Source organism: Mytilus trossulus, chromosome 4, assembly GCF_036588685.1.
Source record: "Mytilus trossulus isolate FHL-02 chromosome 4, PNRI_Mtr1.1.1.hap1, whole genome shotgun sequence".
NCBI classification, from domain to species: domain Eukaryota; kingdom Metazoa; phylum Mollusca; class Bivalvia; order Mytilida; family Mytilidae; genus Mytilus; species Mytilus trossulus.
The window spans coordinates 86272807-86285011 of record NC_086376.1 but is presented as its reverse complement, the minus strand read 5'-3'; the positions used below and the strand labels follow the sequence as shown (position 1 = coordinate 86285011).

The following is a 12205-nucleotide window of genomic DNA, read 5'->3' as shown; positions in this document are numbered from 1 at the left end:
CAGAGTCGGAGCATTTGAATGTCAAAAACTTGTTTCATAAACTGGGCTATACACAATTATTTTGAAAACTTCAACACCTGTTTTAAGCCGAAATCTATCGATAAATTAATCGATATGACTTGTCCTTAGTCATATCGTTGTCTACAGATACAACTACGTAATTCAAAAGCCTATCACCATTCCCCCTTATACATATTAGGGGGGTATGTTACTTACAAAAAACTTTGTTTTTCAAAGAAATGTCACCAAACGTATAACACACTATTTTCAGTGATAGCCATGATGTAATGTCATTTTGCTGGTTATTTTTGAAAATCTAAGTGTATCATTGCTCTATATCTGTTACTGTTATTGATAACTGATTTCATTTAATTTAGCAAATGTATGCGTCATTAAAATTATTTTTTCCCTTTTAGTTATATATTACTGTAAGAAATATCATTAAACAGGTTTAATGTATAAGCAAAATCCTGAAAGTAATAATTAATGGGTTCAGTTTATCAAATAAATTCATAGAACTTGCATTCCATTATTAACGTTTATTTTTGCGCTATAAATTTTTATAATTATTTATTAATTTTATACACTTTATTAGATAACAGAAGATGAGGGATATGTGTGCCAATGAGACAATCCTTCATCCAAATCACAATTTTTTAAAGTTATATTCGTTTTTATGGCAATGTTTTGAATGTTTTGAATGTGTATTTATATTGTGTTTTGTGCTTTATATATTGCTTTGATCATTTCTTTACCAATAACTTATCTATGGGTTGAAGAGGGATCTCGACACATCTTTATTTACTGTTTGAAACAACTACATGTGTAAGACCTTATTGCTATTTTTCATATAAACAGTTGACGTTTTACACATTCAATGATTGACATTCAGAACAGGATTCATCTCACATCCGCTGCACATTCATTTGACAAAAGAATTATTGGGAAATTAGTCAGCATTGTGTAAATTTGCCTTTTGTTCCCAAAATATGCAAAAAATTACTGAAAATAACTGCATTTTCAATATTTGGTCGCAAACATGTACGAAATGCACATATGCCTCAACACTTAAAGATCAAAATCCTATATTTTTCTTTCAATATAATTATTCTTAATACAAGGGCGTCCTGTTTTTAAATATGTTTATATAACTGACAAAAACATTATAATTTGTATCCATTGAACTCGCAAATTTTCACTGTCCTATGATGTTATTAATCCAAGGAATGAATGAGGATACTTGAGTAAATACACCGGGATAATTCCCAGGACTTGACCGACTTGCAAACGAGGCTATTCCAGCTTGTATCCAGTCACCAGCAGCATTCTTGCAAGTCAATGGGCCACCACTGTCACCCTGTAGTAGACAAGATAATACCTTTAGTGAACAAAACAGAGTCATCTGCTTTAAAAGTTTGTCTGTTCTATTGTTCCTTCGAATATATACAATAGCTTGTGTTCTCATTGTAGTGTATTCACTGGGACTTTTATTTTGTTTCTAGGAGAAATTTATCATTCATAGATATATTTTCTGACCAAGCATTTGATTCATTGATAATTCTGATTTAATAATAAACCAACGAATTAGTATTGTGCCAATCAATTTGCAGGTTTTTTTATGTTAAGTATTAGAATACATTTATGACGGCCTTAATTTAAGTTCTATTAGCAGAGAAAAAAGAGCACATTTTATATGTAAAATATTGAAAATTTGTTATGCAGTTGTGTGAGTCCTTATTTAGTATTGGTATAATATTGTACACTGCATTCTGAATATATATTGCAGAGATTTCCTTTCCAATGTTAGCTATCATATAAATTCACAAAGTTTTATTATTTTGTATACCAGTATTTTGTTTTCATACTTCGGATGTATTTGAATAATATATGTATATTTTAATGTAAAATAGTATGTATAATGTTTTGGCATAAAATCATTGGAATCAACTGAAATAACTACTTCGTTACTTAAGATTGTGCCTTTTATATGTCACTTATGTGAATGTTTGCTAAGATCTAACCAATATATATGTTTTAAAGTCATTGATACAGAGTTAAAACAGCAGGACTTGGTTCTTACTTTACATATTCCTTTCCCTTGGTATATATAACCAGCACACATTCTACTATCCATACTTTGCATGCCAAATAATCTTCCGCAATACTCAGCACTGAAAACTGGAAGATTAACACTCATTGCAGTATTTGATAACCATTGTCCTGTCATAAAAGAGAAGTTGACCATGTACTATAATAGCTAGAAAAATTTAGTAAACCCAATATTTAAATTTATATATAAAAGTGAAACAAGAGGATGTAATTGGTTCTTATAATGAACAGTATATAAAAAGTGGCGAAAGATACAAGAGGGACATTTTAGCTCATTTGACGAAAATATACAGACAACGACATTACTAAAAATTAAAAGACCAATAGACAATCAATAGTAGACAAAACACAGCAAAGAAAACTAAAGACAGAGCAACACGCACTATATGGGTGCTTACAAGTAGAAAATATGTGTCAGTTATAAAAATAATCACAAAAATGTGTAATACCAACTCAAACCACTTCACAAATTACCGATGATTACCGTCTACTCATTCCATTATCCAATCGTTGAATTAGTAATTGTAGTTTTTATTGCAATTTTCGTAAAAAAATCGTGAGATAACTCATCATCGGAGAGTGTCGTCCACATACTTGGGGTCGTGGTTCTTTCGAGAGTATTGCTATTTTGAAATTAGTTTAAGAATGAACAAGATTGCCAAGGATTACCACAACACAAAAGTCAATGTTTAATTCATGGAAAGAAAAACTGTGAGGAACGGTGAATCGTGTGAACTTTATTTCACTGGTAATTTGACATTATAATGATAATACCCATTTTTCTGTTTCCAAAAGGAATTGTGCTTTTAAATTTTAGTACAAAACATCCTCTAAATTGTATGTAAAAAAACTGTAACTATTTATTCCAGTGATCTAATTAATAACAAATAGACCCTAATTTGTATACTTTTGGGCCATTTAAAAATTGTTGCTCATGTTATGGTATACAGGTTCGCGATACAATTAGGATTTTGTGTTAAGTCTTTTTTACAGATGTATATGTTACAGATTTCATTGCAATAATACTAGCTTCTTTTTCCTAGTCAAATGACATTGGAAGTGTCATCAAATACAAAATGGTTAAAACTAATGAACAGTCAATGTTTTTCTGTCTGAACATACAAGGGATTTTGCAGGGTTTGTATTATTAAGTCAATATATTTCTGTTTCATAATGCTGTGTGAAATATATTTTTTCGTGTTTTTTTTTATTATTTTTCTTTGTGTTCTTGTCAAGCTGTTATTCTTAGACATATTTCCCCACGTACACGCAATTGTAATCCCGCAAATGCACTGTTCCGTCTTTTATGTGCTTCTATATTGTTTATGTTATATTGTTCGTATAACATTGTCCACCTAACGTAGAAGCATCGTCCATGTTTAAAGTGGCACCAAATAAAGAAATTGGTTTCAATGCAAAATCCAGACTTTATTGGTTTTGTTTTACCCTGAATAAGTCACGTGGGAAAATAGTGCAATTGAACAAATTAGAACTTTCAAATTAAAATCGATTTCTTGCTTTTCATTCCCAAATAACAGACAGTGATTGCTATTCATTAGCTCAGAGTTTTAATGTCAATTGAATCATGTAAAAATCATTTTAATGTTCCCCATTATTGAATAGAATGTTGGTTTTTTTCTCTAAGAAATGTCAGTATTGCTTTCACCGTCAAGGCATAAACATTATGAAATATAATATGCCCTTCTTTAATATGCCAGGTTTCTAGTACAATTAAAATAGGGATAATTATCAAACCCAAGATGTTATAACCGATATAATATTTCTATAAGTGATGTTTTAGCAAAAATAATTTTGGATAAGGCCTTTGCTCATTTCTTTATAATAATTAAAACTCTCAACATCAAATTATTTTTGCAATCTTTGCTGTTATGCTTTGAAATCAATAAGGCAAAAAGCCCTTTACCCTATTTATAAGTCAATAGCAAAAAAGATATAAATTACCGATTATTCAAAGATTTAAGTCTTATGAACATTACATATGAAGATTTTATTTGTAAAATGATTCGTACTTATTTACTCTAAAACCCATGGACCGGAAAATAGTGGCCTTATTATAACTCATCCATTGCATAACATGATTGCATTATGACAACATTTCTTGTCAGTGTAAGAGTGCCAACTACTGGCCTGGTGAAAAGTAAGAAAAATATCAAATAATTAAAAAGTGAATTGGTTGACAGATCTAAATAGAAAAAGAAATGCATCTTTAAATCATTCATTTTTTAAGAAATTATGTTGCACTAACGATGTCTCGAATTTTAAATCTTTCTAACCAGGAAGACTGTATATATCTCTAAAGGATATGTCAACTTTGACATCAGCCATTGTAACAGTTTCTATTGATGATCCGAACCATGAAAATATAGTTAACGGTTATTTATTCCTTTGTTCAGCGTTTCATTGTATATATTTTTTTAAACAATTGCATACTAGTATTATAAACATTCTTACACGAAACAGGAAGATTTATCAGCTATCTTTAAGTTAATCAATCATAGTTCTTTTACACCTAAATTAGTTCATTTTGTGTGTAATTGATAAGAAAATTGATCAGAAGCAATAGTTCACAGTCGTGCATGTCATTTTATCGAATTTGCATGAAGGCAAACATCGGGAATGCAAATATTATGAAACGTATGAATTTTAATCAGAGTTAGAGCATATTTGTCGATGCGATTTGGATCTTCATCTATGAATGTCGTCCTTCATATGACTGCAAAGAATATCAGATAGCAAGTGTTAAAGTTTATGGCAGTATAAAACGGAACATGATGTAAAAGGGAAGAGATGTTAAAAATCTGCGACAAAGTAAAAATGATCCGTGGAAGTCAAAGACACGAACGCATTTTAAGAATTTTCTTAACTTGGAATACTTCTAATACCATATTTAGGATCTTACCACTTGCGGTACATCCCCATCCATGTATTGCACAGGTTGTACCTGTAGGGAATGAGATACTACTGCTAGGAAGTTTGATGTTACCTACATATCTGCCTGCAGGTACTGACTGTTTTAACCGGATTAATGCTATATCATTTTCCCAATCATCTGAAAATTGAAAAGTTTATATGAAGCATTCCTTTACATAGTAAATACATTAGAAACTAGTTAACTCTTTAAGTTTTTAGAAAAAAATGTATGTTCAATCTCATGAACTGTAGAGCTGGTGAAATCATTAACATATCACTTAATAATTAGAAACCAGAAAACACAAAGGTTACTTCAACGTTATGCCAAAACAAAAGACAGAAAGATATCTTGCAACACAACATAAAATGTTTTCTTTTTTTAAAAGTTAAAAAAGGGGAAATGGTTCAACATATTTGCCTTTTACAATTCTCCTTGAGAAATGTAATCATGAAAATAGCAAAAATATCATAGCAGTTTGCAACAAAACAATACTAATGAATAGTATGCATATATAAAATAGTATATCAGGTTTTGGAATAAAAACTTAGTTTAATAAAATATCCTTACTATTTTTATTGTATCCGGGATGCATTATAATCCTATCTGCGTCGATGATCAGCTGTTTCCAATCCGATCTGCCAAAAAGTCTACCAAACACATGTTTTACACCATCAACAAAATTTATCTTGATCATGAAAGTAAAACAATATATTGATTAAGAAAGTATTACGAAACTAAGGATACAACTCCTACAAGCAAGGTCGACCTTAGATCATCATATATCGGTCGCTGCTATCGGTTATACATATTCATACATCACAGGAAATTGCTTCGAATGTACGAGATTGTCGTAGTTTTAATTTTATTGAAAAGTACTTAAATCAAGGTGAAAGAAATAAAAGATATGAGAAGTTGGAGAACAAGCGGACGGTTATTGTTAGGTTCAAGATGGATTTTTGGTCTAAATATTTCAAATTGTTTTCAATCAGGTCAAAAAACTACAATTTCAATATATGAATAGTTGTGATATAACTATTAATACTAAAAAGTTATGTTTGTCAAAATTATATGAGTATGCATAGTATCTATACATACCCCTAAATCTACTGTTGACAAACGTACTTTCCAATTTGATGGATCTCTTCCTTGGTACCTGCAACAAGTTTAGTCTCAATCATAACATGCATATAATAGAAAATTGTTGTTTGCTAGAGATGAATCTGATTCTTAACACTGCAAGAATACGTAAGGATAACAGTGGTATAATATTATAAGTTATATGGTTAGCTACTGACCCCCTACGGATCCATAGAGGGTTAGTAAAATAGGGGTGAGGCCGGAGGCCGAATCCAGTATGAATTTTATTCACTCTCTATGGATCCGTAGGGATTCAGTAGTTAACCGTATAACGAATTTATCGGACGCTTGACTTTTTCTGCGGCGTTTCGTTAAAAAATAAACAATGAAACACAACAACATTAATAGATGACGTCGCCATTAACGCGTCATGAATCCCATATGAAACTTTCTTACCCCATATGGTCTCATAGGGGGTCACCACGTGACGGCGTTTAACCAATCACAACGTGATCATTCATATGTGGTTCGATAAAGCATGTAGAAAACGAATGACGACTATATACCCAAAATTGTAATTCAGACAGTCCTGTTTGTTTTTGTTTGTGCTTTAAGGGATATTCTGTCTAATATAAAAATTAAAAAAAGCAATAATATCAAAATTTTATATATATTTGGAGATTGAAATCTGCACAGGATTGTTTATGAAATATTGCATGTTCTTGCTATTTAGTCGTACATATTTCATGCATATTCATTAGGAAAAAGTAATAATAATAGGTTACGATTCTGCTAGGTTGGTGGGTATGGATGGATGGCTGGAAACTTAGACTGCTAACTGAAACATTGTGTGCTTATTTTGGGCATCAATTTTGTCTTATCTCGATATTCAAAGGTATTATCACATAAGTTAAGTACGTTAAGAGAATACAATGCAGACATTTCACACAGCTTGTTCACATGTGTATTTTTGTGTTCTGTTTTCTAAGAGTTATCAATGATCATTATAAAATTACTATTTAATGTTTCCAATTATGAATTGTCAGTTTGCAATGAGACCCCCGATATAACAGCCGCAAAATGCGAACATATAATATCAACAAAAGATGCATCGTGAATGCCATAATTGTATTTACTTTCAGGGTTTTTTCATATCGCAATTTGAAAAAAAAATATCTCGGTTATATGATAGTTAAAGCATGATGTTTATGGAAATAGTTATCAAAGGTAGCAGGATTATAATTTAGTACGCCAGAGACTCATCAGTGATCAAAATAAACCAAATAAGTACAAAGTTGAAGAGCATTGAGGACCCAAAACTCCAAAAAGTCGTGCAAAATACGGCTAAGGTAATCTATTCCTGGGATAAGAAAATCCTAAGTTTTTTTTTAAATTCAAAGTTTTGTAACAGGAAATATATAAAAATGACCAGGTAATTGATATTCATTTCAACACCGTAGTTCTGACTACTGGATTGGTCATACTTTCGGGGCCCGAAAAATCTCCCATCCAGAAATTCACTCATATATATGACGGGGCAGGCATCGTTATTGATGAGTTATAAGAAAAATATTAAGAACGAAAATTAAATCTTTTTCTTTTAGCTTATAGTTTACATATTATTTAAATCTAAAGGAGATACTACAAAACCAATTAAAAAATACTTACATTTTCAAAGAATTTATTCAAATAAATCCCGACAAAACAATTTAAATTATCTTAAAATGAGAAGAAATTAGTTGTAAATTAGATCTGTTTGTGAAAATACACATTTTTGGATATATGTAATTAAGTTTAAAAATGGTTGTGGAAGAACACAATGTTTTTTTTGGCAAATAGTTAAATTATATCAATAATTATAGTTTTTCTCTGAAAACTTAAGACACTGTGCAAAGGGAGGCAAATCAAATTTTCCTTAAAAGGTGCCGTATCGCCAGCTGATGGTGCTATATTAGCAGGTGCTCAATCAGCCGGTGAGTGATCTAGACCTTACTGGTGGCATCAGCCTGCGGTTAAATTCATACTTTGATTTTTTACAATATCTTAGAGATGAAAAATCTCATCAATTTATCAGGTTCAATTCGTGCAATATTAATGACCGGAAGTTGTTCCGTGTTTTAAAAGTCACAAAGAAGAAGATATGGTAATTCAGTCAAAATTATAATCTTCAGGTCGAACAGTATTTAGTCGATGATACGTCTAGTCCGAAAAATGTTAAGCCATATCAAACACTTTTAATGTCACAAAATTGTAATATGGTGGTTTTTTTTACCAAAAGCAGATGGCATATTGGTTCAGATACATAGGAGAACTCTTAAATAAAGTATAATTGTATAAATATGATAATAACATAATTTTTATATTAGTTTGACATTTGATATTTTATCACAGAAATATTATTCTGGCCTATATTGCACAACTTACTATTGACAAAAGGTAAAAATATAAAAATTTAAATGTATTTTTAAAACTAAAAATCTGTAAAAAGAAATATGATAGTCTATATTACATGTTTGACGAAACAAAACACGCTTTAAATACGTTTCATGATCAGTGCATTTAACTTTGTAGCACACACCTATCATTTCCATCATTGATTCAAGTTAGACGAAAGTTACACATACCCTTCATCGAAGCAATGGGCTGCAGTTAGTATCCATCTTTCATTAATCAGAGAACCTCCACAATACAAACGCCTGTGCTTTATTGGAAATATTCCGAATAGTCTTTCCGTTACAATTTTCCCACGTACGCTGACTAAATATGGCCATTCACCTCTGGTAATTGTTTGACCTCCTATGATCCGCTTTTGACGGGAAAGAAGTTCTGAAATAGAGAAAAAAAATATTTCAATTTTGATAACTGCTTTATTTGATAGTAACCAAATATGTCAAGTCTTATGATCCAATCGCCCTCAATTAATAATAAATAAGTCTATGTTTTCACCTGTTCAGGTAAATTTGATTCTTCCGCACTTACGACTACAAATAAGTCTCATGTGTCTCTTTTAGAAAAGTGTCACATGTAGAGCCAGATCTGCTTACCCCCTCCAGAGCACTCAAGATCACATACCGTTTTAGTGATATTCGTGTTGTTTAGCCTTCAGTTTTCTATCTTGAACTGTTGTTGTTTGCCTTTTGTAGTGTTTCATTTTTGGCCATGGCGTTGTCAATTTGTGTTCTTTTTATGAGTTCAGATGTCCCTTTGGTATATGTTTCTTCTCTTATAGAGATATGTATTGTCAAATGCTTAGCTGGTGCAGCAACATTGGTAACATTATTGATGTTACAAGGAGTTGCAGTTAATTGGCCAAAACTTATTTAATGACAAAGTAACCGTAAACGTGTGCGTCACCTTATGTTGACTTGAAAGTGTTATATAGTTGACTATTATTGTGGATGTTAAGTTTGCTCTGACGTATGGGGTTCATATTTATAAACTGCTTGGTTTTATAATTTTTTAGTCTTTTGTTATATATATTAACAAAAGACCAAATGTTTATGTGTGGTCTAGCGGGACGGCTGCAGTGCATACGATTTGGTGTCACGATATCACAGTAGCATGGGTTCGAATCCCGGCGAGGGAAGAACCAAAAATTTGCGAAAGCAAATTTACAGATCTAACATTGTTGGGTTAATGTTTAGACGAGTTGTATATACATTATGTACACAGCCATGTATCACCATCATTGATGGCGATCCGATGGATAAATCTGTTGTAGAGTTGTCACTGACTCAGACGTACTTATGAATATAATTATTTTCTGTGACTGTATCTTACATGAATTTGTAGGATCCTTTACTATAGATAATTTAGCTGATCTGTAACAATAACATCTACTAGTACATGCCTAATATATCATGTACTGTAGTACGCCGCTAGATAAAAACTGACGTGGAAAGGTAACACATGCCCACCGAAAGCTTTACTTTTGTGAAGCCCAGGTGGTCGTGTGGTCTAGCGGGACGGCTGCAGTGCAGGCGATTCGGTGTCACGATATCACAGTAGCATGGGTTCGAATCCCGGCGAGGGAAGAACCAAAAATTTGCGAAAGCAAATTTACAGATCTAACATTGTTGGGTTGATGTTTAGACGAGTTGTATATATAAATATATATATATATATAAGTACATTATGTACACAGCCATGTATCACCATCATTGATGGCGATCCGATGGATACATCTGTTGTAGGGTTGTCACTGACTCAGACGTACTTATGAATATAATTATATTCTGTGACTGTATCTTACATTAATTTGTAGGATCCTTTACTATAGATAATTTAGCTGATCTGTAACAATAAACATCTTCATGCCTTATATATCATGTACTGTAGTACGCCGCTAGATTAAAACTGACGTGGAAAGGTAACACATGGCCAGCGAAAGCTCTTTTTTGAAAGCCCAGGTGGTCGTGTGGTCTAACGGGACGGCTGCAGTGCATGCGATTTGGGATCACGATATCACAGTAGTATGGGTTTGGATCCCGGCGAGGGAAGAACCAAACATTTGCGAAAGCTTTACAGATCTAACACTGATATTTATAGTCAAATGACAGTAATTGTTTCATTCTTATCAAGTAAATCTCAACAACGTCATGGAACAGTTAAACTAGAAATATGACTCCTTTGAATTTAAAACGTTGTCGTGAACACCGTTATTTTAAAGCTTCGGGAAGACAGGCAATAGCAGTTGTGAATTAGATAGAGCAACGAAACGACTGCAATTTGGGATTCATCAATAATCAACTATTCTAGATACAATCTTACAAAAGCATTTTCAAACTACTTACCATCTCCATGAGCATTACCTGCCAGTAATAAAAGAAGGGCTGTAATACAGATCATTTTTGTCTGGAATAAAAGACAATGATTATTTATGTTGTTCAATGCATCATTCGAATTTCCTACGATACAGATATTCTAAAAGCGGTTACCTGTGCCCTCTTCATTTCAAAATTGAAAATGATTTCAAATATTATAATACATTTTCTTCATTCTTTAGATGAAAATAAAATATGTTCTGTAACTTGTTTCAACTGAAATGGGAGTCGACTTTAATTTGAAAGAGAGCTTGTTTCAGCTGTTAAACAATGTATTTCAAATTTAAATAAGCTCATCATAGATACCAGGACTAAATTTTATATACACGCCAGACGCGCGTTTCGTCTACAAAAGACTCATCAGTGACGCTCGAATCCCAAAAAGTTGCAAAGGCCAAATAAAGTACGAAGTTGAAGAGCATTGAGGACCAAAATCCTTAAAAGTTTTGCCAAATATAGCTACGGTAATTTATGCCTGAGGTAGAAGTATTTCATTAGTATTTCATGTCAGCACAAATTAGCATTGCTAGAATCATACGGCTTCCTTCGGGTGAGTTCACCTTAATTTTTTTTTTACTTCAATCTTAAGTAAGGAAAGTGGTATTGTTGCCAATGAGACAATATTCCATTTATATGACGTGGGTTCAAGCAACTGACACTTTTGTTATAATAAATCTTCGTAGAAAGAATGTAGAATGTATAAAGAATGCATAGCTGACCTGTGGCAAGATATTAGTCCCGCATGAGCAAAGGCATAATGTTGTAAGTATATGGTAACTAACATCAGCAATTATTAGATGACCTGTCGTCTTAAAAAAATAAGCTATTCGTGTTTGGGTAGCAATAGAAATCAAACATACTGAATTAGCTACGTATGTAATGCAATCGTATGTATAGAAGAGTGTATTGCATCAAAACAGACAACACCACGTTATTTTTAATAAAATAAACACGTGAAAATTAAATTCTATGGTAGCTCCATGTTAATTTGTAAATATGTTAACTTTATTATTTGATATATTAGTTTCTTGATTTTGCTTTGAACTAACTCGAGTTTCTTGAATTCAAAGTTATCCACACTACGATACAAATTTGTTTTATGAGCTTTAATTTATTTCTGGTCTTCACATATAATGAATTTTTAAAATTTCTAAAACTTTTTAAAAAAAAAATACTGTGAACTGACCTGTATTGCTGATGATCTATATTATTAAACCAACAATTATGGAGAGGAAAGGACTGTCAATTTAAAGATGATGTTTTA

The 12205-nt window shown here is 32.0% G+C and overlaps 1 protein-coding gene across 1 annotated transcript; it reads right to left on the bottom strand.

The window, feature by feature from the left end:
* Positions 1-514: 514 nt before the first annotated feature.
* LOC134716216 (serine protease 1-like) lies at positions 515-12205 on the bottom strand. The gene is made up of 8 exons (XM_063579070.1): positions 12128-12205; positions 10912-10972; positions 8743-8944; positions 6137-6194; positions 5609-5726; positions 5030-5179; positions 2081-2220; positions 515-1357 (listed from the first exon to the last, which is right to left on the bottom strand). Exons 2-8 carry the CDS (start codon positions 10964-10966, stop codon positions 1196-1198), a joined length of 885 nt encoding a protein of 294 aa, XP_063435140.1. The 5' UTR covers positions 10967-10972; positions 12128-12205; the 3' UTR covers positions 515-1195.

What these genes read in the sequence shown, in the direction of transcription:
- LOC134716216 (XM_063579070.1), bottom strand. Translation starts at nt 10,966, where the DNA reads ATGATCTGTATTACAGCCCTTCTTTTATTACTGGCAGGTAATGCTCAT. An exon ending in TGTCAACAGTAGATTTAGGG is followed by an intron (nt 5,727 to 6,136) that starts GTATGTATAGAT and finishes TTCATGATCAAG; the next exon opens with ATAAATTTTGTTGATGGTGT. An exon ending in TCCCGGATACAATAAAAATA is followed by an intron (nt 5,180 to 5,608) that starts GTAAGGATATTT and finishes TTCAATTTTCAG; the next exon opens with ATGATTGGGAAAATGATATA.